General features: G+C 42.2%; 1 protein-coding gene across 7 annotated transcripts in view; it reads right to left on the bottom strand.

Annotated features, from left to right (window-relative positions):
* The window catches only part of CNOT10 (CCR4-NOT transcription complex subunit 10), a 55,583-nt gene that overhangs the window by 22,921 nt on the left and 5,643 nt on the right, over nucleotides 1-27,019 (bottom strand). For 6 of the 7 annotated variants that reach the window (XM_026686570.2, XM_087946103.1, XM_087946105.1 and 3 more), the window contains exons 4-7: nucleotides 18,273-18,423; nucleotides 17,809-17,951; nucleotides 9,244-9,327; nucleotides 8,445-8,528 (exon numbers count right to left, since the gene is read on the bottom strand). In XM_026686570.2, coding sequence (XP_026542355.1) covers nucleotides 8,445-8,528; nucleotides 9,244-9,327; nucleotides 17,809-17,951; nucleotides 18,273-18,423 — 462 coding nt within the window. Of the gene's footprint in view, nucleotides 1-8,444; nucleotides 8,529-9,243; nucleotides 9,328-17,808; nucleotides 17,952-18,272; nucleotides 18,424-19,058; nucleotides 19,148-27,019 lie in introns of those variants that run through there. The other variant, XM_087946104.1, reaches the window with a different exon arrangement.

The raw sequence follows: 27,019 nt of genomic DNA, 5'->3' as shown, positions 1-27,019 counted from the left end.
GAACAGTCCCAACATGTGTCGCCAATGGGGAACTTCCGATCTACTGTTGGAATGTGACAGCTGAGACCTGAGGGGCTCCATGAAGGTCAGCTGATTTCTGACTTCTTGGAGGCTCTTCGGGGCCTTGGAGGGGTGGCAATAAAAAAAGGGTGCCCGTAGATTGCAAATGGATGGCAGTTCATGTAGCTAGATCCAGGTTAATAGCAATAGCACTTAGACTTATATACTGCTTTATAGTGCTTTACAGCCCTCTCTAAGTGGTTTACAGAGTCAGCATATAGCCCCCAACAATTTGGGTCCTCATTTTACCCTCCTCGGAAGGATGGAAGGCTGAGTCAACCTTGAGCCTGGTGGGATTTGAAATGCCAAATTGCAGGCAACTGGCTGCAGAAGTAGCTTGCAGTACTGCACTCTAACCACTGTGCCACAGAGGCTCCTAATAATCTTCCTGACAGGTGGAGAAGAAGACATCAATGGCCCAACCAAAGCTCTGACAGTCAGAACAAGCTAATACGAAGAAAAGCGGAAAGGAAACGGTGTACTGGACTGGGGTAAGAAATATTTAATTTCTACCCACAATTAAATCTAAATTCACCACAATAGCTTAGAGAAGAAGGGAGACTCCAAAGAGAAGGAGTTAGGGAATCATTATCTCTTCACCTTCTGGAAGTGGCGAGAGAAAATTAGAAGCAGATTGCATGTCTGCTGGAAGTGAAAGTGAAGCATGGAAGCAATTATATTTAAGTTGAAGAGAATGACTGGACTGAGTACCTCAACAAGAGATCTTTGAAGACACACATGATTTATCCTTTTTGAGTTTTGTTTTGTTTTTTTGAAATTCTGATCATATTTAGTGGAGATTCTTTTTTCTTTTCTATTGCCGCCTTTTTTCCCCCTCTTTACTATTCTGTTTCCGGACATCTCTTTTAGAGTAGAAAGGAAAAGAAGCAAAATTGCCATCTACTGGCTAAAGTTGGAACATTGTCAGGCTACAGAACTTTTCCCATTCACTCAACTAGAATGAACTTCTGAAAACGTATCCAAACGTATCACAAAGGAATTCTTTATTGAGATGAGACAATTCCTGTAGGAGTTCAAAGCAGCGTCTGAGGTTCCTCAGGCATACAGGGATACATAAGGGAGTTTAGAACCCCTCCCCTTATCTCGATGTGTATTTAGTGAAACAAAAGCCAGTATGTTAATTCCTCCCCACCCCTCTTGTTAGAACGAACTATTCAAGAGATTCCCAAAGTACAATCTCACTGTGGAATTTTTATGACCTTCTCATCTCCTGGTTGTGCCTCTCAGAGGTGATAGTTCTGGCCATCTGGCTTTTCTCCCTCCATCGTATCATGTGTGGGTTATACAAATTCAATATAAGATTAAATATATTCAGGTTACATCAAGAAAGGATTTCTTTATCAGCCCCCGCTTTTCTTCTTCCACTGATTTCCACTGATTTCTTCCACTGATTCCACACGGATCTGACATCCTGCCCTCCTTAAAAACCAGATAGGTCTACCTGGAAAAAAACAAAAATCATGCAATTCAGGATGGTTTATCAGGGTATTTTTGGTGGAACTTATGTAGTAATGTGGGTGCTTTTACGTGTTGTTTGGCTATCCACTCATTTTCTGAAGAAGGAAAGTGTTTCCAAGCTACTAAATATTGTGTGGATCCATGGTGAGTGCTTGAATCAAGGATGTCTTTAATTTCAAAATGTTGTTCCCCATGTACCATGATGGGGGTTGGAGGTGTGGGAAGGGGGGGTCTGAGGTTTGAAGTGATCTCTGGTTTGATCAAGCTACAGTGAAATACTGGATGAATCTGCCTAAGTGTTTTTGGAAGTTGAAGCTCTATCATCACAGGGTTAATAATTCTGGAGATGGGGAAAGGGCCAATAAATTTTGGTCCTAATTTCTTAGAGGGTTGTAATGTTTTTAAGGATTTTGTGGACAAGTATACACGGTCCCCAATCTTGAAAGGTTTAGGTTCGCAACGTTTTTTGTCTGCATGAGTTTTGTAAACTGTTCTAGCTTCCTGTAAAGATAATCTTACCACTCGCCACATGGCTTGTAAGTTATCCATCCACTCCTTAAGGGAGGGGATTTCAGGATCTTTAGTGGGTAGTTCCGGCATGGGGTTGAATTCTTGGCCCGTGGCTACCTGGAATGGGGTGAACCCTGTGCTACTATGGACTGAGTTGTTGTATGCTACCTCTGCAAACGGAAGAAGATCAGTCCAATTATCCTGTTGGTGACTAATAAAACATCTTATTGTTCTAATACGCTGTTCACCCTCTCCGTCGATCCGTCCATTTGGGGGTGATTTCCTGACGACAACCCCTGGGTGAAGCCTAATAGGTTTAAAAACGTCCGCCAAAATTTGGATGTGAGCTGAACACCCCTATCTGAGATAATCCGTTGGGGAGCTCCATGAAGGCGATAGATGTGTATTAGAAACATCTTTGCCAATGCCTTGGCAGTTGGGATCTTTTGGCATGGGATAAAGTGAACCTGTTCGGAAAAAAGATCAGTTACAACCCAAATGACAGTATTTCCAGCACTTTCGGGAAGCTCCACTATAAGGTCCATAGAGATCTCTTTCCAGGGAGCAGAAGGTTCTGCTACTGTTTGTAAAAGTCCAGGATATTTTCCTTGTCTTCTCTTTGCAGCAGCACAGGTGGGACAGCTCGCAACATAGCTTTCAATGTCCTTTTTGAGGGACGGCCACCAAAATTGTCTTTTGATGAGATGCAGAGTTTTTACAAACCCAAAGTGTCCTGTTTTTTGGAGTCATGGCAGCGTTTCATGATGTCCATTCTCTGGCTTGCAGGGACATAAAGTTTGTTCTCTACCCAAGCCAGTCCATCTTTGAGTAAACAAGCATTTTTGTTAGCCTGGAGCCAGTCATCCTTAAGTAGTGCCTCCTTAAATATTGACGTCGTTGTGTCTTCAGTCAGGGATGATTTTTTTTTCCTCTTGTGCCCGGGTTATTACTTTGGCTGCTAGTTGGGTCAGTTGGATCATCGGTTTTATAACCTCAATCTTTTTACTGTTGTATTGGGGTTTTCTGGACAGTGCATCTGCTAAGAAGTTCTTTCTCCCAGGAAAATATTTGAGAGTGAAATTAAAACGTTTAAAGTATTGAGCCCACCTTGCTTGTTTTTCGGACAGTTTCCATGGATTTTTCAGGGCTTCCAGATTTTTGTGATCATGTCTCCATGTGAGCATTGCCCACCGCACAGCATATGCCTCTTTCTCCCATATGGCCCATCTTTGTTCGGTTTCCATCAGTTTCTTGGATGTATAAGCACATGGTTGTAATTGTCCACTTCCATTCTTTTGGAGGAGGACTGCTCCAACTGCAACATCACTAGTGTCTGCTTGGATGACAAAAGGTTGTTCAGGATCTGGATGCTTGAGGACTGGTTCTGCTGAGAATAGACATTTGAGTTTCTTGAATGCCACTTGGCATTCCATTGTCCAGATAAGGGGTTGCCTTGGTTTGGGTTTCTCCCCCCCTTTCGTTTTTAGCAAGTTCGTGATAAGGAGGGCGATGTTTGCAAAAGCTGGAATGAATTGGCGATAAAAGTTTGCAAACCCCAGGAAACTTTGCAGTTGTTTGTGGGTGTGCGGTGGGTCCCAGTCCAGTACAGCTTTTACTTTCTGTGGGTCCATCTCTATTCCCTCATGGGATATTCTATATCCCAAATAGTCAATTTTTTCTTGGTGAAATTCGCATTTAGAGACTTTTGCATATAGTTTAGCATCTAAGAGTTTTGTGAGGACTGCACGGAGTAGCTTGATGTGTTCTTCCATCGTTTCCGTGTAGATTAAAATATCATCAAGATACACTAGAACCCCTTTATATAAAAATTCATGAAGGGTTTCATTGATCAATTGCATAAACACGGCAGGCACTCCTTGCAGTCCAAAGGGAGCACTTTAAATTGGCAGCATCCCAATGGTGTGTTAAAAGCTGTCTTCCACTCATCCCCTTCCTTTATTCTGATGCGGTAATATGCCTCTCGTAGGTCTAACTTTGAAATTTTTTTTTCCTTTCGAGAGGTGGGCTAACATGTCCTTCATGAGGGGGAGTGGATACATATTCTCTATGCAAATTGTGTTCAATTTTTTTGTAATTAACGCACAAGAGTGCTGAGCCATCTTTCTTCTCACGGAATAACACTGGGGCAGCTATTTTAGGACGGGCGGGTTCAATGAAACCCCTTTTTAAATTTTTCTCGATAAATGCTCTGAGTTCTTTCAGTTCTCTGGGGGACATGCAGTACATTTGTGGTTTTGGGAATTTAGCCCCTGGTAGGGTTTCGATGGCGCAGTCTGTGGCACGATGGGGTTGGAGTTCATCACAAGCTTCCTCACTAAATGCTTGAGCCAGATCCTGGTACTCATTTGGGATGTTAATGGTTTCAACTGACTGTCCAGTCATGGCTGACTCTCTGTTCTCTGTTCCTTTCTTTATCCTTTCCTCTGAGCTATTTGCAAATACTACATTTCTCTGGAATTGTACAGTTCCTGTCCTCCAATTTATTTTTGGATTCCATTTCTGCAGCCATGTGAGACCTAGGACTAGCGTCTCTTCCATTCCTGGGGCTACAATGAATGTATTTCCCTATGGTTCCTTAGTCTTTTTTAATGGTTCTGTGGTAAACCTGGCTGGCTCCCACCCCCACCCCCCGCTATAGTTCCATCTAATTGGTAGAAAGCGATGGGGTTTTCCATTTCTTTCAGTTGGATCCCCAATTTCTCTGCATGGGAGAGATTTATTAGGCATCGGGTGCATCCCGAATCCAGCAACTCTGCAACTTCCTCCCCCTTCCCTCATCTGGGGATAAACAGTCTCAGGGGTAGGGTGATTGGTTCAACTGGATTGCTTACCAGCGGGTCGTCTTCCAGATCGCTTTCGGACTGGCTCAGGTCCCCTCGGAGCATTGGGGGTTGTTCCTCTGGGTTGGTGGGGGATCGGAGTCTCACATCTATTCGGCCTCTCAGGCCAGTCTCCTTTTCTCGAGGGTTGGATGTTCCGGGTTTCCCCCCTGCTGGGTGGTCTAGCTTTCTGGCAGGGGTCTTCGAATGGCATTCTGCTGCGTGGTGTCCCTCCTTACCATACTTAAAGCAACCAGACGTTCTTGGAGTCATGGTGGATTGGGATTTGAAGACTTCCCGTTTCCCCAGGGTGGGGATCTTTTCCAAGACTTGCCACTGCGGTACCAGTTTCGAGTCATGTCTATCTCCGCCTCCTCTGCCATCATGTACCATTCGTGCAACAGGTTCGGAGCCCCACGGGACAGGCAGGCAGCGTATAGGTCATCATTTAGTCCATCTTTGAACCAACAGACTAGGATATCCTCTGGCCAGTCCACCCGGCCGGCCAGGTCATGAAATTCCTCAGTGTATTCTACTACCGGGCGACGGCCTTGTTTTACAACTCTAATGCGGTCGCGGGCTTTTCTATCGGCGAGGGGGTCCTCGAAGTGGTGGCATAAGGCTGTCATGAAGCGATCGAGGTTCCTTAATTCTAGGGCACTGACGTTGTGGAGCGTCACCATCCATCTGGCTGCTGTCCCTTCAAGGGGCAGGGTGTTGATTCGTATTTGGGACCCCTGGGTTGGGAAATCCCGCCCATATTCTTGCATGTAGGTGAGCACTTGCGCCAGGAAAAATCCCAGTTTCTGGGGGTCTCCATCAAGGGTGGGATCTTCCTCTGCAGTTGATGTCTCTTGGTTGGCCAGGGTTAATCCCCTGATCCGGGGCGTTTAGGGGTTGGGTACCTGGTATGGCTCCTGGTCCTTCGGTTTGTCCCTCTGCCCACTCAATTTCCGCTGGATTAGGGGTGGTGGCTCCGGTTCTCTCATTTCTGGTTCCCTTGCTCTCCTGCGATGTCGCCTGGTGCATCCCTCAGCTCGAGGTTCTCCAGGGCTTCCCTCACGAGGCATTTTATGTACCGTCTCATTCGGTCATCAGCCGGTGGCTCCTCGTCCCATTCTTCCTGATTCGATAGGGCCTCCAGCTCCAATTTCCACCCAGGTTTACGATTGCCCCGGGTGAAGGTTACTCCCTCCGGTTCTTCCGTACGCAGCTGTCTCTTTTTCCTACATCTATAGACCACCGGAGCTTGGTGGAGGTTTCGTAGGCAGCCTCTCTGTCTTCGATGGGGTGCACCAAGTCAGTATCTGGGTGGGTACCTGTCGACGTTTTCTCCCCAGCATTCGGCTTCCCCTTGGTCCTTGCTGTCCTCAGACATTTTCCTTTCTTGCAGGGTCCCCTCGTTAGAGTGAAATGTTTTTGTTTTTTTAAAGAAAAAAATTTCCTCTCCGGGCTGACCTCTATTGCAGACGCTGCTTTATGTCAGGCTACAGAACTTTTCCCATTCACTCAACTAGAATGAACTTCTGAAAACGTATCCAAACGTAGACAAAGGAATTCTTTATTGAGATGAGACAATTCCTGTAGGAGTTCAAAGCAGCGTCTGAGGTCTCTCAGCCATACAGGGATACATAAGGGAGTTTAGAACCCCTCCCCTTATCTCGATGTGTATTTAGTGAAACAAAAGCCAGTATGTTAATTCCTCCCCATCCCTCTTGTTCTGGCCATCTGGCTTTTCTCCCTCCATCGTATCATGTGTGGGTTATACAAATTCAATATAAGATTAAATATATTCAGGTTACATCAAGAAAGGATTTATCAGCCTCCCCCACCGCCTTTTCTTCTTCCACTGAAGAAATGACAGATACACGGATCTGACAAACATATAAGAAGGAATACTTTGAATTGGCTAAGTTTAATAAAAAATACTTTGTTTTGAGAACCACAAAACCTGATGTTAAAGAGCAATTAGAGCCCTTGTCCTGGCTTGAAACTTCCGAGGGGAAAGTAAGAATGGAATTGCTGCAGTGAATAATCCTTTTTTGATTGTTGTGGTTAATAAAGGGCATTAAATTGGAAAGATAAACACTTATTCCTTGAAGATTGGGAATACAGAGGGGAAAATCAATGTTGAGGTTGCGGCAGGCCTCTTGGATTACAAACTAAATTACTTTGGATTGGTTTTGAGCCTTTGAGATATTAAGACACTGAGTCACTGAAGATGGAAGGAAACTGAACTGAACTAAATTGAAGAACTGAAGCTGTCATATGATTTTTTTTCCCCTTGGACATTTGGGCTATCTGTATTAATAATGTGGGTTGTCGAAGGTGGTGGAATATTATAGGTAGCTAATTTCTGTGTGGTTTACCATTTCGGTGGATAGTAGGATTTGTGGAAATATTTACTGGTGGCTATAAATAGTGATAAAAAGAACTAATAAATTAACCCTAGCCGCTGAGACGGCAACTTAAAATATAACCAAAATAGAGAAGACAGCTTCCAACCCGTTTTCAGCATCTTCAAGTCCTTCCAATCAGAGGTCAACTGAAAGTATGTTACAGTTGGAAAAATCAAATACATCCCAAAAGGAGGTATAAATGCTGCTCCAAGGCGCTACAGGAATCCATAACTAAAAGTCACAATGAAATAAGGACAGAAATAGGGGAAATAAGAAATGATATGGGAGAGATGAAGGAAAAAATCCAAAACATAAGAACTTCCAATAAACAATAATAAAAAAATGAGCAAAGAATTCAGAAAGTGGAAGAAAAAACACAAGTGGGGGGAAAGTGGAGAATATAAACTATAAACTGCTACAAGCAAACAAGAAGTTAGAAAACACCGTGATAATGCTGGAAACAGACAAAGCTGCCAATATCTAAGATTTCAAAATATAGTAGAGGAGAAGGGAGAGGATCTACCAGAGACTATGAAAGAATTGTTGGCAAAGGCACTAGGAATATATAAGCAGGAAATGGAAATGGAAACAGCAGGTCAAAGAAACAATGATTGTATGGGCAAAAAACTTTGGTTATAATATAGAATTAGAGAAATGGAAAAAACTATAAATTGACAATAGCCTCGGCATATAAAGAAAACTTATATAAAATGTTCTATAGGTAGCATTTACCACCGGCAAGATTAGTGAAAATGTTTAGTAATTTGTCTGCCAAATGCTGAAAATGTAACCATACCCCAGGAATTTATTATCAAATGTGATGGATTTGTATTCAAACAAGAAAATATTGGGAGAAAATAAATAGCTAGCTAGAAGAGATAGTTAAACAGAATATAGACCTGAAACCAGAAGTAAAATGAGAACACCGGATAGATGTATCTAATGTAAAATCAGTTTATATGCTTATAGAACAACATCCATTAAAGTAATGGATCCCTCCATACTTCACCTCAGATTTGAAGGAGAATGTGTTAAAACAAATTAAGATCTATAGAGTAGATAGAAGAATCAAGAAGTCTGAGGAAAAATATGCTGATATCAAATAATTCAGTTCATATAAATTACAAATATGCCACTCACAAATGTAAGTACTTACATTTCCAGCTGTATTCATAACTGATTTGATTTCCCTCTTGCATGCTTTCAGAGATTTCATTTGAATATAAGCTCGAACCTTATACTGTAAAAAATGAATATAAAACTTCATTATACTATAAAAATATTTCAGTATTCAGAAACTATACTAGTGCCAATATAAAGAATTAGATCTAATTATTATAATTTGAACAAATGATATACTGGTCAAACTTTAAAACTATTCTAAAAGAATGATATGACTATAAAAGAACTGATTGCAAGAGCTGATGTCCAATGCAATACTAATAATTAAAATAGCATATTAGTATTTTAACTGATAGTCCTAACTTTAGCTCAGCGTCCTAACTTTATGAGTCACCACACTCCAAGACATTTATTATTTCCAAAATAATTGCAACTTTGCTGGGCAAACAACACAGGAATCACAACCAGATGAGCTAATTCTACTTAAATTTACTTAAATTTACTACTTAATTTTACTTAAAGCTATATTGACAGAATCTTGCAAATTTGAAATTACATTTCTCACCCTTTCCATGGCTTCCTTTAAAGCCTGAGAAACTAGGGAGGGCTTCTTATGAAACTCTTCTCCTACCCACTATCCAGCTGTGAACTATGCTGTTTTTTAAATCTAATCATTCCCTTGGTAGCATCTCTGTTCCATTTCCCAAGGCCCTCCCATATACTATTACAATACAGAGAGATCTACAAAAAGAAACTCATATATATCAACTGTGGGTAAGTTTGAAAATGGACAAAGTTTCTAAAAGAAATATTTAAGCAGAACCCAGATTTACCTGATGTATCTTTGATTTTGCAGCTTCTGTTAGAGTCCCACTTTCAGTCTTGTTGTTGGCTTCCTTACTAGCATTATTGCCTGTCTGATTACAAATTAAAAAATAAAATAGTTGCCAGTTTTGGAAACCAATGAGTATTTGTTAATCTTATATTGTGGTATTCTTGAAACTGAATTTCTATTATATGTCATTTTTGCATAACTAAAGAATAGGATATGTCTTACTCAGAAGTTCAAATTATGACATCTGTACCATTTCCCCCCGAAAACAAGACGTCTTTTCTTTTCAGCCTCAAAATAAGCATCAGGTCTTATTTGGGGGGATGTTTTACCTGCTTACCTTGAACCACTGCAGACATGCCTCCCATGCTCCAACATCTGTTGCACTGCTGCCAGACTTCTTCTGCAGCCACTTGCAGCACTCATGGTGCATTGCGCTGATGCCACCACTCACGGCAGAAGGCTGTGTGGTGCATTGAGCGGCAGCACCGGCACATTCTGCTGTAAGAGTGACACCGGCGCAATGCGTCGCAAGCAGCCACAAGTGGCTTCAGGTAGCAGGTAGCAGCACGACAGGTATTAGGGCATGAGAGGCCTGGCTGTGGCAGTCCTAAGGTAAGCAGGTGCGGGTCGCATGGGGCTGCTCCACCCCCACCCCAGCTTCATTTTTACACCTGCGCTTCATACAACCAGACGATGGGCAAAGCTTAACCAGGGCTTATTTTGGGGGTAGGGGTTATTAGGTGCACCTATAGAATAGGACTGGGGTTTTTTGGGGGAAACGGTACTGCACTTTCCAACTATGTGATCAAGCATGAGTCAAGCTGCTATTAAGGCCTACTTAATAGTAGTAAAGAAAATAAATGTCAGTATTTCTTCACCCTATTACATCAGTTGATAATTGTCCAGCAACTTTGTTTAAGGGAATCTAAACTCTCTTGAGAAGGGTCGGTACCAAAGCCTACCTACAAAAGTTGTATGAATTATATGCTGGACCTCTGCTGGATAAAGTTGCTTGGATTCACCCTACATTTGACTTTAGGCTTGGTGTAGGTGTTATGGAAGTGGCCTGAGGCTCAATGTAATTTGATTCCAGGGAAAACTTTGACCCTGTTGGTCTTGATGAATTGATTAAATTTCTCCTGATAGTTAGCTTGACTGTAAGCACCGGACTTTTCCCCTTCAACCGAAAAGGATGAACTTCTGAAAGCTAGGTACTTCAAAAGGAATTCTTTATTGAAAGAAAGTGATCCCAGTGCTAGTCAAAGCAGAATCTAAGATGCTTCCAGGCATACAGTAATAGATAAAGAGAGTTAGAACCCCTCCCCTTATTCTGATGAGGATTTAGTCAAACAAAGAACCAACATGTTAGTTCCCTCCCCCCCTTTTTCTGGGAACGTATCTTAGAAGAGTTTCCCAGAGAGTATCTTTCAGAACTGGAATTTTTATGGTCCCTTCTCCTCTTACTAACTCTCCAAGAGGTGACAAGTTTCTAGACATCTGGCTCCAGTCCTCCAGTTGTATATCATGTGCAAGTTATACAGACTCAATATAAGGTTTAAGATATTCAGGTTACATCAAAAAGGATTACTTGTACCAACTTTCCCCACCCTTCTTCTTCCATTGAAGAATGGCAGATACATGGATCTGACACTGACCATCTCTATATTAGATCCATGTCCTTCCTGGTTAATTATGCCTCTAAGGAGGTGACATACAGCTGGGCTTTAACAATGGTAAATATTTTGAAAGACAAAGTTGTCTTTCCTATCTCTTAAGAAGGTAGTAGTCTGTTCTCTCAAGAAGCCACTGCTGGCTTCCGATGGCACTTCCATTGACCAAAGACCGTGATTATGCGGGGCTTCGATTCGTGCTCAACCTGTCGGAGGATCCCAATGGGACCGGATCTACCTCAGAGGGGTGGGGAAAGAGGGGGAAACCGCCAGGTGGGTTGAGGGGAGCTGCATCTCCCCTCCCTGACTAGGTATACTCCCCTTGAAGACAGGAGGTAGAGGCAGCCTTCCTGAAGACGGGAAGCTTCCGGGATTTAAGTGTGTGCTAGAATGGTGAAGCAGTGAGCGGCGTGTAACCAGGCAAAAGATTTTGGATTTTTTCAAGACAACCCTGAAAAACGGAAGGAAAGATCCCTCGTTTAAGAGTGTGGCAATGGCGAATGGAAAATAAGAGGAAATTATAAAGTAAATAACAAATTGGACTATAAAAGGACTATAATGGAATTAGTCCAAATTTGGAATAACATACAGAAATTGGCATTAATTAGGCATTGGACAGAATGCTGGACTTGCCCTGAATTGACTATATTTAAAAGAGCTAATGGTCAAAAATTAGCGGAATACAAGCAAAAAGGGAAAAAAGAATTTTAAAAAGTAGAAAGCGATGTAAGAGCGCTACCTAATGGTTAAAGGTACTTTCTTCTTATGATTTTATGGAAAATTACTGGTCTTACAAATGTGTGAATGAGAAATGAAATGAAATAAAAGAGTATATTATAACAATAATCCTAGAAGCACCAAAAAAAGGGGGGGGACTGCAGCAAAGGGACAAGCGAAGATAATATCTTGGGACTATTTGGTGTTGATTGTGACAAGGAAAAAGAAGTAATAACAAGAGGAATTGAGATAAACAGATATTTTTGGCAAGGATTAAAATAGAAGATGCTAACTTTTAATAAAATAGAGAATAACTCATCTGATTAAGTAAGATGGAAGAAATATGCAAAGAATTCAGATTAGAACTGCAAACAGTGAGAGGAATGTTGGATATACTGGCAGAAAAATTAATGGCGATGAAGTTCACAGAAGAACAAAGAAAGTTCAAGGAGGAGAAGTTAAAAAGGGGGGGAATCAGCCCAGAAGAGCACAAAGAACAAGGGAGATTGCAAAAAGACATGAAGAGAATTAAAATTAAGAGACTGATGATAGATGCGATAAATAAAAGGAAAATATTTCTAAGATTAAACAAAAGAAAAGAAAGAACAGGAAAGAGTGGGGGGAAATACAAGTAATTGGAAGATGAAATAAAAATAATACTAGAGGAAAAAAGAGGAGTTAAGAGGGAAGACCAGAAAAACTTAGAAAAGGGAAAACTGGCCAAAATTACAAGAAACTATAAGGCTAAGAGATTTAGAGATGAGGGTTAAAGATAATATAAAGGAGGGATTCCACATAGAAATGTATTCTGGTATTTTTTTAGAAATATAGATTGAGGAGATTTGAAATTTAAAATTTATTGGGAATTATTTAAAAAATTAAAGAAATAAGTTTAATTGGAATTAAAGGGGAATAAGACCTCACTGTAAGATTATTATATAATTATATATGAGAAAAAATATAGAGTAAGAGAAATTAAAAGGTTTTATTGTTATCACATCCTTTTTAAATATATATATTAAATGGGAAATGAAAAATGTAATTCATTATTCAAATGATATTAGAAAAACAAAGAATATGGTAAACTATAAATAATTATGCTATAAAATATTTGTAATGAGATTGCAATATTATGACCAAAAAGTGAGCAATGAAAATTAAATATGATTTCATAGATGAAATTTGGTTAAATGGGAACAAAAAGGAAACTCAATTTTCTTTTTTTCTCTTTTTATTGTATACATATTTTATTAGTCATGAAATAGAAAATGTAATTGAGGGTATTAGAAAACAGAGAATATGGTAAACCAGAAAGGATTTAATTGTAAAGTATTTGTAATGAGGTTATGATTAAAAAGGAGGGGAATGAAAATTTAATAAAATTTTATAGGTAAAATTTGGTTAAATGGAAACAAAGATGAAATATGAAATGGTTATATGAATATCTCTGGTATAAATATAAGATTTATTGTAGATTGGGGAAAACACCATGTGGATCCTGAATATATTTGTTCTATTTTATCTTTATTTTGTTTGTTTATTGTAGATCGGCTTTGAGAAAGTTAATGAAGATAATAATGTAAAATAAAATAGGTGGTAAGCTGGAAATGAAAACAATAGGGTTAAAGAGTGGAGAATATGAGGATGAAATGCTTTTGATATTGGATTAATGAATTGAAAATATGAAGTGAGAACTTATTCAAAGATCAGTGGAATAGATAATGATTTGATATGAAATTAGATTAAGGAAGTTGGAAATATAATTATGACTACGTATGAATGTTGTAACCTGGAATCACGTTGCTCACTTGAAGAGATGTATAAAAAATAAAATAAAATAAATATTTTTTAAAAAAGAAGCCATTGCTAATGGTACTAAACAATTTTTATCCAGTCTTCAAGTTCTTTTTTTTTTTTTAGAAAAGACTTTAAAGGTGGTGGTCATGCAACCATTTCAGAGAACTCTGGAGGAACTGGATTACCTGTATCCCTTTCAATCAGGATTCAGGCCTTAATTTGGGCTAAAACAGTATATCTGTACTTGTAGATAACCTCTGGCAAGAGCAGAATGAAAATGGTTTGTTTATCATTGCTCTTCTTGACCTCTTGACAGCTTTTGACATTATCAACCATGGTATCCTTCTGGATCAGCTTTGGGTGTTGGGAGAGGGTAATACTGCTTTATGTTCCTTCCTTCCTTCCTCTCTCTCTGCTCAATCCAGCCTATTTGATCTAGCAGGAATAGCATACTCCAGGTCTCATTTATTATGGAGTGCCATCTGGCAGGGCTCAAGAAGAGAGCCTTTTCTGAACTTCCGGTTTGTCGGCTTCGCGAGCGGCAGGGATTTGCGAAGCTGCGCGATCCCTGCTGCGCTAGCCGCTTTTGGTGCTCCGATCTGGACGGGTCCGGAGCTAGGCTGCCCTGCAGGGGCAGCTGAAGATGGGGGGATCCGGAGAGGGGTTTGGGGGTGTTGCAGACCCCCTCCCGGCCGGCAGAACCCCTTTTTCCCAAGACGGTGCAGCGGCGGTCCGCAATGGCCGCCACAAAGAAGCTGGCAGCCGGGTAAGAATGCGCAGGAGGAAGTGGAGAAAGTTTTGAAAAGAGAAAGTTTTCTTGGTTCCCAGGACTCTAAGACATATTTAACAAAACTCCTGAAAATTATGACTTTCTGAATGATACCTTCTAGAAGAGGAAAAAAGCGGCAGTTTGGTGGTGCTGAAAGGAAAGTTTACTCTCCTTCCCGCCGGAATTAATAAGTGGACATTGTGAAACCTGTTTTTCAGGTAAAACTAGCTTTATGGGATAAGTCGGAAGGGAGAGGACAAAAATATATTCATCTGGTTTGATTTTGTTGGAGGAGATGCCTTAAGGATTTGAAGACAGAAATAGAACTCCAATAAGGCTTCAAAATACAGATTTGGACTTTCTTTTTCTTTTGTCTGATACTACCACTGGAAGAGAAAGGAGAATTTTGTCTTGGCTTGGATTGATTGAGGATTGTGGATTTTGGGATTGTTTACTTTTTTTTGAAATATCTTGGTTGGTGTAAGAAGAAAGAGGGAAAAAGAAAAGAAAAGAAAAGATCTATAATGGCTTTTTCTTTTGAGGAACTGAGGGAAGAATATGAGCAAACAAAAGCAGCCGGTAAAGATGGTATGGAAAAAGCCTTCCTATTTTTAGAAATCGCTGGTTAACTATCAACAAACAATACAACAGATGGAGGCAGAAGAACAACAAGAAGAAGAAGATGAAGGCGCCATCTTTAATGAATTCCAAAATTTAACTAAGAAAGAAGGAAGGAAGAAAGCGAGAAAAATGAAGGACTTAAGATCTAAAAAAACATTTAAGAAAGAAAAATAAGATGCAAAATAAATATAATGATAGTAAACAAAAGAAAAAGGGAACACAACAGAGAAGGGATGCCAGCAAGGCAGAGGCTAGAAGAAGGGGGTAGGAAGATTTGGTGGGGGAAGAAAGAAAGGGAAAGGCGGAGAAAAGCCACAAAGTTTTGAAATTAGATGGGAAAAGAGGAATTTTTTTAGGGACAAAGGGTAAAGTACAATTTCCTTAAAAAAGATTTTGCAAGGTACATAAGATGGTATTGTAACATCTGTATTAGAAATAGAAAATTAGAATGGCTTAAGAGTTAATAAGAAATTAAAATGTTGAAATGTTTAACAATGATTGATTTTAAAATGTAATAAAATATTAAAGGGAAAGGCAATGGGAATGTTATAAGATTTAATATTTAGATTTATTATTTGACTATGTATTTAATCATTTTGGATTTATCACTCTGTTTTTATTGTTATTAAAAGAAAAAAATTAGTAGATAGAATGTACCAAGCAGAATCAGATTGGGTATTAGGTGTTATTTTAAATGTTAATCTAATTAATTTAGGGGGAGGATAGAAAGGCATCATACTCTGATTAGTGATTTCAGGAGAAATTCTTTTTTTTTATAAGGAATGAGATAGAGGGATAATAAAGAATGGGCAAAAGATACAAATATAATGATTTAAATTAAGATGGATTAAATAAGATAGAATTATGAAGAGTGAAATGTGTGGAGAAGTTTATATAGAAGATATAGAATGGTAAACAAAATAGGTAATGATATGTAAGATGAGCATGAATATAATTGAAGCCCATATAAAGAGAGGTACCTGGGGCCAAGTTACTTTCCTAAAAGATTTTTTATATGTTTGTTTGTTGTGTGTTTATGTTTTTGAGAGTATTAATAAAACCTTGTAGAAATACAGAATGAGAATAATGGTAATCAAGTCAGAAAGAAATAGATGAAATAATAATAGTGAAATTGAATAAGAGTAAAGAGAAGTAAAGAGAAATTGGATAAGAAGTATTTTTATGCTCATATGGAAATGGCTTAAAATAGAATTGTATTGTATAAAATAAGGTTTTATCTGACTTGTAAAATTTATAATGGAAAAAGGTTCAAATATGTAATGGTTGTTGATGATTTGTTTGTCTTTGAAATTAATAAAATTTGCTTAAAAAAAAAAAAAGAAGAAGAGAGCCTTTTCTGGCATGATGGAATGTACTTCTCCTATAGGTCAGATTGGCCCTGATCTTGTCAGACTTTTGTAAGAATATAAAGACACTATTCTGTCACTGAACCTTGGGATTTGAATATTAATGTTGCATACAATGGCTGTGCTGGATTTGTGTTATGGATTATTTTATTTCAGCTAAAGATTATATACGTGTGTGTGTGTGTGTGTGTGTGTGTGTGTGTTTATACCATGTTTCTCCAAAAAGATGACCTACTTTGAAAAGAAGCCCTATTACATTTTTGAGCGCATGTGATCAAATTAAGCCCCACCCACAAAATTAGCCCTAATTAAGACTCCACCCACTCTGGAGTGCCCACCTTGAGGTTTGTCATACCGGCGCAGCCTCTTGGAGCAGGACCCTGTAAGGCTTGTTGTGGCATTGAATCATGAATGGCAGAATCTCCGTGAGCTTCATCACACCGGTGCAGCTGGCATTCTGCTATGAACGGCTGTGCCAGTGTGTCCAAACTCACGGCGGTGCTACTGCTCACACACACAATGGCACAGCAACCCTTGCAGTGTCCTGCTTGTAGAGGCTGAGGCAATGTGACAAACCTCATGGCAATGCCACCACTCGCATGTGCAATGCTACAACAAGCTTTGCAGGGATACGCAACAAACTGGGATACGCTGAAGGCTAGGAATGGAGTCTTTTTCATGAATGGCAGGAAAATGGGGAGGGGAATTTTCCTGCCTGTCATCCATTCCTCAATCTCCCTCTCCCTCCCCAATTTCCTGTCTTTCACGAAAATGGCTCCACTCCCAGCCTTCAGCATATCCCAGGATTGCAACATTGAAGGCTCTATTCCGAACCTTCAACATTGCAATCCTGGGATATGCTGAAGGCTCAGAATGCCTCCGCTTCAACGCAGAATGATTTTCACTCCTCTCTGCAGCTGGACAGTTGCCCCCCACCAGGGGTGGGATCCGACAGGGTTAACTATCAGTTTGGTGATTTATGAGGTTCGGTGATTTACGATGTGCTTCCCTGCACACTGTGCGCCTGTAAATCGTCATCAGCACACTGCAAGCAGCAGCCTTTGAAAAAGGACTTTTTTCCTGCTTTTTTAACTACAGATGTGCCTCGTGCGGCAGCTAAAGTTGAAAAAGCAGGAAATAAAGGTCATGTAAGAACCCAGGCAGGCGGGTGGGCAAAAACACAAGCAGACATAGAACCGGTTCTATGTCTGCTGCTCTTCAGAGCTACCGGTTCTACAGAGGTGGACAGAACCAGTAGAAACCCACCCCTGCCCCCCACCCCCGTGCCGTCACTCATGCCGGCCATGCCCATCCCCCAGGCTTATTTTCAGGGTAGGGGTAATATTAGGCCCACCCCAAAAAAATTAGGATTGCTCTTATTATTAGGGTAGGTCGTGTTTTCTGAGAAACACAGTATATATAAATGTGTGTATGTATGTATGTATGTGTGTGTGTGTGTGTGTGTGTGTGTTTACATACATACATGCATACATACAAACATACATATATATGTTTTTCACTATTTATGTTTTCATGTCTTTAATACTAGCCACCAAGTTAAGAGTTTGATATAGATGTCCAAATAAATTTTACTTTTAAATAAAATAAATAAAAATAAATACCTCAGCTTTCCCATTTTTGTTATTGTTGCCTTGTGAAACCATTTTTTCCAGCACAGCAAGAAGATGCAAGGCTTTCTCAGCTTGACAAGTCAGGAGATATAAATCAACTAGTAGAAAACATACTGCCTGTGCAAACTTTTCCTCTAAAAAACACACAAAACATATTCCAAACATTTCAACATATGGAATATTACCCTTGCAAAGATTTAGGCTTCTCACACAAGTATTATATAGTCAACTATCTGCTCAAATAGTATCTTTATAAGAATCGGACAACAAGATGTTTAGGACATTTCTATATTACTAAACTTTTCTTGACTAAATATATATGTTAATTATCCTACATAAATTGCATATGTCAATTATAATAACAGTTTGTATAATATCAGTAAAGGACAAAAAACAATAGTCGTATAAATAGAATGAATGAATAAATGAATAGATCTCTTCAGTTATAATCTTACCAAAAGGTTCAATAAATTGATAAAGTTTCTCCCCAATTATTATTGCTTCAGTGTATTGCCGCAGATGATATAAAACAACAGCTTGATTATAATAGAGCATGCTGTTTTCAACATCATCTAAACCATCCATCTCCTCAACAGTTGAATGAACCTGTTGGGGGAAAGAAAAGGAAAGAGATCCAAATATATCTCTATTGACTCATTTTTCAACAATGATTATCAAGCAACAATGAAGTTGCATACAACAGACTCTACTACAAATGGATTAAAATACTGTAAATATAACTATATAGTTAAAACATTGCTTAACGATTAATTCTACTGAGAAGATCTATTTAAAAGTAAAGACAGGATACAGTTAAGAATGATTTTTGCCTCTGCTTAACCAACTGAAATACCATAAACATTTAGCATATGGTAAGTGCTGTTTGATCATAAAATACTGATATTGTTTGTTAGAAAAAGTAATGATTTACCAATAAAATAAACGAAGACTGAATCATTTCTAACACAGTGGAAAATAATTCAAATATATTTTAAGATAAAGATCAAAAGGTTTGAGAATCAATTTTGCTTCTTAAGATTCACCAGGCAGAATCAAATTCATAGATATTCTTCATATAGTCTTTGAATAGCATGTCAGAAAAACAGTGCCTGAGAAATACAAGTCATTACTGATAATGATTTGTAGCTATTCCCCTTAATTCCTTTAAATCCATAAGAAACTTTAAGACCTTAATAAGAGTAGATATGAGAGAGTAGAGAGTTTCAATCTATGCAGCCCACCATATCTATGACTAAAACGTTCCACGGATTTCCGTCTTAGACATCATTTATTTATTTTTCTGCCTTCAAGATAGCCTTGACTCCTGGCAATTCCCTGGATAAATAAACAAGTTTTATTGGAAGATTCTCATTGGATGGTTTTCAGAAATGGTTGGCTTAAGGCATAAACAGGATTAAAACTAATTGTTTCTAGCCTGGTAACTTCAACCGCACCAGTTGAACATACCAAATTGGCTCTCATTATTATTTGCAACCTGTTTATTTTTATTTGTTCAACTATATCCATATTGCGTAATAAACTAAATGCATTCCAATCCTGAATAAAAAAGAAGTGGTGATAGAAAATGGACGTTGGTATAATTACCTGAGAACGCCCTTTTTATCTATGCTGCTAGAGAGCCCAGGATGGGTTAGATTCCTCCTAATGATGTCATTAAGCTGAGTCTCTTCTTGTATATAAAAGGCCAGCCCCTGGGAGTGTCCCCAGCTTTGGCGAAGATACCTAACAGACTGTATGAGTGTCTCTGAAAGTGAAACAGAATCTAGAACGTTAATATTGCTTACCAGAATCCGAATGAAACAAGGGAGGGGCTGGGCTCTCTAGCAGCATAGATAGAAAGGGCATTCTCAGGTAATTATACCAACGAACATTCTCCTCCATGCTGCTGCGAGAGCCCAGGATGGGATATACCAAAGCCTGCATGTCCACGGGAGGGTCCTCGTCCGGTGATGACTCCGATTGTGGAACAACTCGCTGAAGTATCCGTCTGCTGAAGGCCACACTTGCAAAGGCAAAGGAATCCAGATGGTAATGTCTGATGAAGGGTGACAGGGATGCCCGTGTGGCCACTCTGCAAATCTCTTCCAGGGACGCCTGGTTGACCCAGGCAGCTGAAGTCGCGGGGCTTCTGGTAGAGTGCGCAGTCAGCCCTTGAGGCACCGGAAGAGTGATAGCCTTGTAGGCCTGTGCAATGCACGTCCTGACCACCTGCTTAAGGTGGGGAGGAGAGGCCTTGTTCCCCAAGCGAGATGGGGAAAAGGAGACAAACATAGCTTCAGTTTTCCTAAAGGTAGAAGTGCGCTTGAGGTAAATTCTAAGCGTTCTCCTAACACCTAAGGTCTAAGTTGTGGTGTGGAAGGGGGCAGAAATCTGGCAACACAATATCCTGGGACCTGTGAAACCAGGTATTGACCTTTGGGATAAAGGTGGGATCTAGACGGAGAACAACTCTATTATCATGAAAGGTGCATAGATCCTGCCTGATTGAGAGGGAAGCCAGTTCTGACACCCTTCTAGACAATGTGATTGATACCAGAAAAACCACCTTTAGTTTCAAGAATTGCAGAGACACTGTCCTGAGGGGTTCAAATGATGGTTCTGTCAGGGCCTGAAGCACCTTAGAAAGGTCCCATGAAGGATACCTGTGTATTACTGGGGGATGAAGGTTAGAAGCCCCTTTTAAAAATCTCCTGACAGAAGGATGGTGAGACAAGGAAGGGAATGAGTCCCAGGATAGCACTAAGGAAAGGGCCGCTACTTGGCGTTGTAAGGTATTAGGGGCTAGTCACTTTTCTAGGCCCTCTTGAAGGAAACGTAGAACCTCTGCCAGTTGAGCTGAGGTGGGTGAAAGACCCTCCTTACGACACCATTGACAAAAACCCCTCCAGGTGGCATTGTAGATGCATGTCATGGATAGTTTGTGAGACACCTGGATGGTGAGAATAACTTTCTCTGGGAGATTAGCCTCTCTCAACTGCTGCCACTCAAGTGCCACACGTTCAGTTTGAACCACTGGGGATCTGGATGGAGCAAGGCTTCCTGATGGAGGGAGATTGTGTGGTCTGGGATCCTCCAGGGACAGGCTACAGACAGGTTCACCAGGTCTGCAAACCAGTGCCTCCATGGCCAATAGGGGGCCAGGAGAATTAGCTCCGCCCGTTCCTCCAACATCTTTCAAATGACTGCCGGAAGAGGGGGAAAGGCGTAGAGAAGACACCCCCCCCCGGGCCATCTGCATCAAACAGCATTGGTCCCCTCTGCTCCCTGACAAGGAGACCTGGTGAAAAATCTGTTTACTTGGGCGTTTTGGGGAGTGGAGAAGAAATCCACTTCCAGGGTCCCAAACCTCAGGCAAAGGTCTCTGAAAAGGGAGGGTGGAGGTGCCATTCTGCGTGGCCGACCGAGCTCCGGCTCAGCCAGCCGGCTTAGGAGTTGTCGACTCCCGAGATGTGATCTGCTGTTATCGACAACAAATCTCTCTCCACCCACAGCCCCAAATGTTCGGCCTCCCTCATGAGGGCCCTGGACCTCATCCCCCCATGCCTGTTGACGTGTGCCTTTGCGGCCATGTTGTCCATCAACACTAGTACATGGGATCCAGTGGCCCTGAAGTGCCTCAGTTCTAGAGATATGGACCTGAGCTCTAGCCAGTTTATGGGGCAGTTTTTGTCTGTCTGGGACCAAATACCCTGAGCTATCTGGCCCTCCATATGGGCCCCCCAACTTAGAAGACTGGCGTCTATGGTAACAGCCTGTCTGGCTCCTTGAACGGGAGTCCCTTCCGGAGGGCTGGGGAGAACCACCACTTGAAGGAACGCAGGGCCTGTGGAGTGAGTTGGACCCTGATCGATGTGTGGCTGGTTCCTGCTCGTTGAAAAGGGAGCAGGAACCATTGTAGAGATCAGGAATGAAGCCGTGCCCATGGGACGATGCCGATGCACGAAATCATCTTCCCCAATAATTTGGACAGCAGTGCCAGGGGAACAGTATGTTGATGTTGAACCTGATGGATGATCTCGGTGAGGCTTTTCCCCTGGTCTGGAGACAGAAAGACTTGGCACAGGGTTGTGTCAATGACAGCCCCCAGGTGAAGCAATCTAGTTGTAGGAGTAAGGGGAGGGCTCGATATTGGAAATGATGGTGATGGTAACAGAAATGGAGAAACCGGCGATGGTGAGGCCAAATGGGTATATAGAGGTAGGCCTCCGTAAGGTCAGTAGAGGAGAGGAGATCGCCCTCCGAACGCTCTCTAAAATAGAATGCAGGGTCTGCATTTTGAAGCACCTATATGGGATAAACTCATTCAAAAATTTGAGGTCAAGGATGGCTTGCCAACCCCCCGAGATCTTAGGGACCATGAAAAGTCGGGAATAAAATTCCTGTCCACATTGATGTTCCGGGACAGGTTGAATGGCCCTTATGTCAACTAGGTGTTGAACAGCTGATTCCATAAGGGCCCTTTTTGAACTGTTCCGCGAAACGGGACAGAACACAAAATTCTCTGGGTGTGGCGAGAGAAATTCCAACTGCAGCCCTGACCGTACAGTGTTGAGTACCCAGGCATCTGTCATTGATTCCTCCCATCTGGAGGCGAAGTAAGCCTCTGATGGGTGGAAAGAACGAGGGATTACTTAGAGCAGAGGTCTCATTCTCGCAGCCCGCGGGCCAATTGCGGCCCGCAGGACGATATCCTGTGGCCCCCACCGTGATATGAAAGTATAATATTAGTGCGGCCCGCAGGGGGAATGGACCTCTGAAGGAAGTCCCACCCGCCGTTCCTCGTCGTGGCTGACATTCGATGCTAGGCTAAGCTACACCGACTTCATGTACACTACGCTTGTAACAACAGTGTGGAAGATGACGAACAGTCCGGTAGCAGTTGCCTTTTTTTGCGGTCGCCATTCCGGTACTTTCTACCATCAACAAATGCCATGATCAAACGCAGAGAAAGGCGACTGCTACCGGGCTGTTCGTCATCCGCCGCGCTGTTGTGACAAGTAGAAGCGGAAATGACGTCACGCGTCGAGACGTTCTCCATGCGTCGCTAGCTGGCTAAACACTTCTATGAAACGTGGAACAAGAGCAACTCCAAGTGGAATAAACTAAATTTTGTCACACCCTCATCATGTCTTTGTCAAAGCCAAAGCCTGCAGTGAAGAGAAGGATAGGTGACGAGCACAGACAATTTCAGCAAAGGTGGGAAACGCAGTATTTCTTTGTTGAGCACAGGGGCATCCCGACATGCCTTATTTGCGCTGAAAAAGTTGCAGTGCACAAGGAATACAACCTGAAACATCATTATTCAACTAAACATGCCGAGGAATGTGCAAAATATCAGGGGGATGAGAGAGCCAACCGGGTTGCCAGCCTTAAAACACGTCTAGTGAGGCAACAAGATTTCTTCAAGAAAGCAACCAAAGAGAATGCTGCAGCAGTCGAAGCTAGCTATATGGTTAGTGAGATGATTGCTAAGGCGGGAAAACCATTCACAGAGGGCGAGTTTGTAAAAAAATGCATATTACAGGCTGCAAGTATAGTTTGTCTGGAAAAGAAAAGTCAATTCAGCAACATCAGCCTTTCTGCCAACACAGTGGCAGAGCGCATTTCTGACCTGTCAAGTGACATTTATCATCAACTGTGTGAGAAAGCCAGATGTTTTGATGCATATTCAGTTGCTCTTGATGAGAGCACAGACATAACTGACACTGCTCAGCTCACAATTTATGTCCGTGGTGTTGATCGCAATTTTAAAGTGACAGAGGAGTTGCTCAGAGTAATCCCAATGCATGGCCAGACCACCACTCATGAGATATTTCACCAGCTGTGTGATGCCATTGAGAATGCCGGTTTGCCATGGAATAGGTTTGTTGGAATAACAACCGACGGAGCACCATTAATGACGGGGAGGAAAAATGGACTGGTGGCACTTGTTCAGAGAAAACTTGAGGAGGAGGGTGTAGAAGAGGCTATTGCTCTGCACTGCATTATCCATCAGCAGGCCCTGTGCAGCAAATGCCTGAAGAGTGACAACGTGATGTCTGTTGTTGTGAAATGCATCAACCACATCAGATCCAAGGGCTTAAAGCACAGGAGGTTCTGTGCTTTTTTTAGAGGAAATGGAGTCAGAATATGAAGATGTGCTCTATTTCACCGAGGTACATTGGCTCAGCAGGGGAAATGTCTTGAAAAGATTTTTTGAACTGAAAGAAGTGAAAGCCTTCATGGAGAAGGATGGGATGGCTGTTCCCGAGTTGAATGATCAGAAATGGCTCATGGACTTAACTTTTCTTGTCGACATCACACATGAGCTGAATGTACTGAACAAGAAGTTACAAGGCCAGGGGCAGCTTGTCAGTGCTGCCTATGACGTGAGAGCATTCTCCACAAAACTTGTGTTATGGAAAGCCCAGCTCTCTCAGACAAACCTTTGCCATTTCCCAGCATGCAAGGCACTTGTGGATGCAGGCACACTATTCAGTGGTGAGAAGTATGTTGATCCTATTTTGAAGCTACAGAAGGAATTTGATCACAGATTTGCAGACTTCAAGACCCACAGAGCCACTTTTCAAATTTTTGCAGACCCCTTCACCTTTGATGTGCAAGATGCCCCTCCTGTGCTTCAAATGGAGCTTATTGACCTGCAATGCAACTCTGACCTCAAGGCCAAATTTAGGGAGGTGAATGGAAAAGCAGACAAGCATGGGCAATTTTTGAGAGAATTGCCCCCCAGCTTCCCTGAGCTTTCCCGAATGTTCAAGCGGACCATGTGCCTTTTTGGGAGCACATATTTGTGCAAAAAGTTCTTCTCCACCCTGAACTTTAACAAGTCCAAGTACAGGTCCAGACTTACTGATGATCATCTTCAAGCCATACTGAGGGTCTCAAGTGCCTCCTCTCTCAAGCCAAATGTGGCTCAGATATGTGAGAGGAAGCGTTGTCAAGTCTCTGGCAGCAAGGAGTAAGCTGGAGAAGCCATGTTCTGAGGAACTGTTCATGATCTTCATTCAATGTTCCATTCATGTGTTCAGGACAGTTCATGTATTGGAGAAATCATTAACTGTTGATGACATTTGAGGATATTTTTTTAACAACGTTTTTTGTGGAATCCCTTATGCGGCCCAGCCTCACCCAGACTCTGCCTCCAGCGGCCCCCAGGTAAATTGTGTTTGAGACCCCTGACTTAGAGCGACGGAAGGAACGACCCCCTTCCCCACAAAAGGGCCGTTTACCCGCAGAAGGTTGTTGTCTGCCGGGTGCGTCTGGGCATTGATCTTGTCGCTGGGAATATGCCCTCTGTGGCCAGGAAAAACAGGGGTAGTCTCGGGCCGAAATGTCAGTGGATGGTATGGAGCAGGACAATAGTCAGTTTTCTTTCCTGTTGAGGAAAGAATCTTCTGTTTGTCCCTGGTCTCGATGAGTTGTGGCTCTAGTGCATCGCCGAAGAGCCTTTCACCTGTACAGGGAGCTGAAGTCAGTTTCCACTTCCATCGCGACTCCACCTGCCAATTCCAAAGCCATAAGAGCCTTCTCGCTGCCACCAAGGAGGCCATGGCTCTGGCTGCAAACTTGGCGGAATTAAGGGTGGCGTCCGCCGTAAATTCCACTGCTGCTATTATTTTGTTGAGGTACTGGTGAGACCTGAAGTCAGATGCCGGGGTCCAGTCTTAGATGCAGATAATCAGAGTTGGAAGGGACCTTGTAGGTCATCTACAAGCAGGAAACCCTACACCATTTCTGGTGTCCAATCTCTTCTTGAAAGTCTCAACTGATGGCGCTCCCATTCCGAGGGCAAGCTGTTCCATTGGTTGATGGTTCTCACTGTCAGAAAGTTTCTCCTTGTTTCCAGGTTAAATCTCTCCTTGTTCTCTCCTTGAGCTTTAGAAAATAGCTTGATCCCTTCCTCCCTGTGGCAGCCCCTCAAATATTGGAAAACCGCTATCATGTCTCCCCTAGTCCTTCTCTTTCCTAGACTAGCCAAGCCCAATTCCTGCAACCGTTCATTGTATGTTTTAGCCTCCAGTCCCCTAATCATCCTGGTTGCTCTTCTCTGTACTTTTTCTAGAGTCTCAACATCTTTTTTATAATGTGTTGACCAAAACTGGATGCAGTCCTCTAGGTGTGGTCTTACTAAGGCTTTATAGAGTGGTATTAGTACTTCCCTTGATCTTGACTATATCTTGTAGTTGGTGCAGCCAGCAGAGTGAGGACCTTGTGAAAAACAATGCAGCGGTCGAAGCCCAGACAACCCATGCACCTGCTTGGTGGTTGCATTTGAGTGTCTGTTCGGAGAGTTTGTCCTCAGATTTAAGTACGGCCTCTAGCTCAGTGGGGGTGCCAGAGGAGGAGAATGAGGCCACGACCGGAGCATCTACAGGGGGCACTGCAAGAGCGTTGGCTAGTGATGGACCCACATTGTAAAATCGTCTACTGTGAAAAAAAAGGCCTGCAGTGGGGGAAGCACACTATTCCCTGACCAGGTCGAGAAACAACAGAGGTGAGGGTAAGACCTCCATGTAAACTACGGCTTGGAGAAAAGGGAGTCTCCTTGCCCAGAGGGTTCCCTTGTGGTTCAGGGGCTACTTCCTCAGGGGACAGCCTGGTTGTAACCAGAGCCTTAAGTACGAGTGGTTTGAATAAGGCTGGTTTGAAGACTGTTGCTGAGGGAGGTTGATCTGGGCGAGATTCTTCCTCCTCAGAGGTTAGGGTCCCAGATCTCCCCTCTTCCCGATCTGAACGAGGGGAGTGACTGTGCACAGAAGAGTCAACGCAGTCGTCCTCCCCATAATCCTCCCCATTCTAAGTGGGTGGAGAGGGCCCTATGCTTCTGGGGTGGATGAAATCCTCTCTGAAGGGGCAAGGGGCCCTGGGGTTGTGAAGGGAAAAGGTAGTGAGCCCTTTCTAAGGGCCGAAGGATTTGCTAGAATCCTTCAGCCAAGCCCTGTCTGATGAATCCTGAATCTCCCTAGGCCTGTCGCTAATGGGAGGGTCAAGGGATCAAAGGCCTGCCGCAGTGGGAGTAAAGGTAGATTCCGGTCTGGGCCGGGAGCTGCCCTGGACCCAGGGGGCTGGAGGGGAGGTATAGGCCCAAGTGGCCTGTTTGAAATTAGGCTCTGACATGCTTAGGTCTTGAGGATCGAGCTGTTCCTCCTGCCTCTCAGGGGACCAAGATGGAGGGTTTCCA

This window comes from Notechis scutatus, chromosome Z (assembly GCF_049901735.1).
Source record: "Notechis scutatus isolate UNSWTSFEM ecotype Mainland chromosome Z, rNotScu1.2, whole genome shotgun sequence".
NCBI lineage: Eukaryota > Metazoa > Chordata > Lepidosauria > Squamata > Elapidae > Notechis > Notechis scutatus.
The sequence above is the reverse complement of the archived record's forward strand: the minus strand, read 5'-3'. Positions and strand labels throughout refer to the sequence as shown.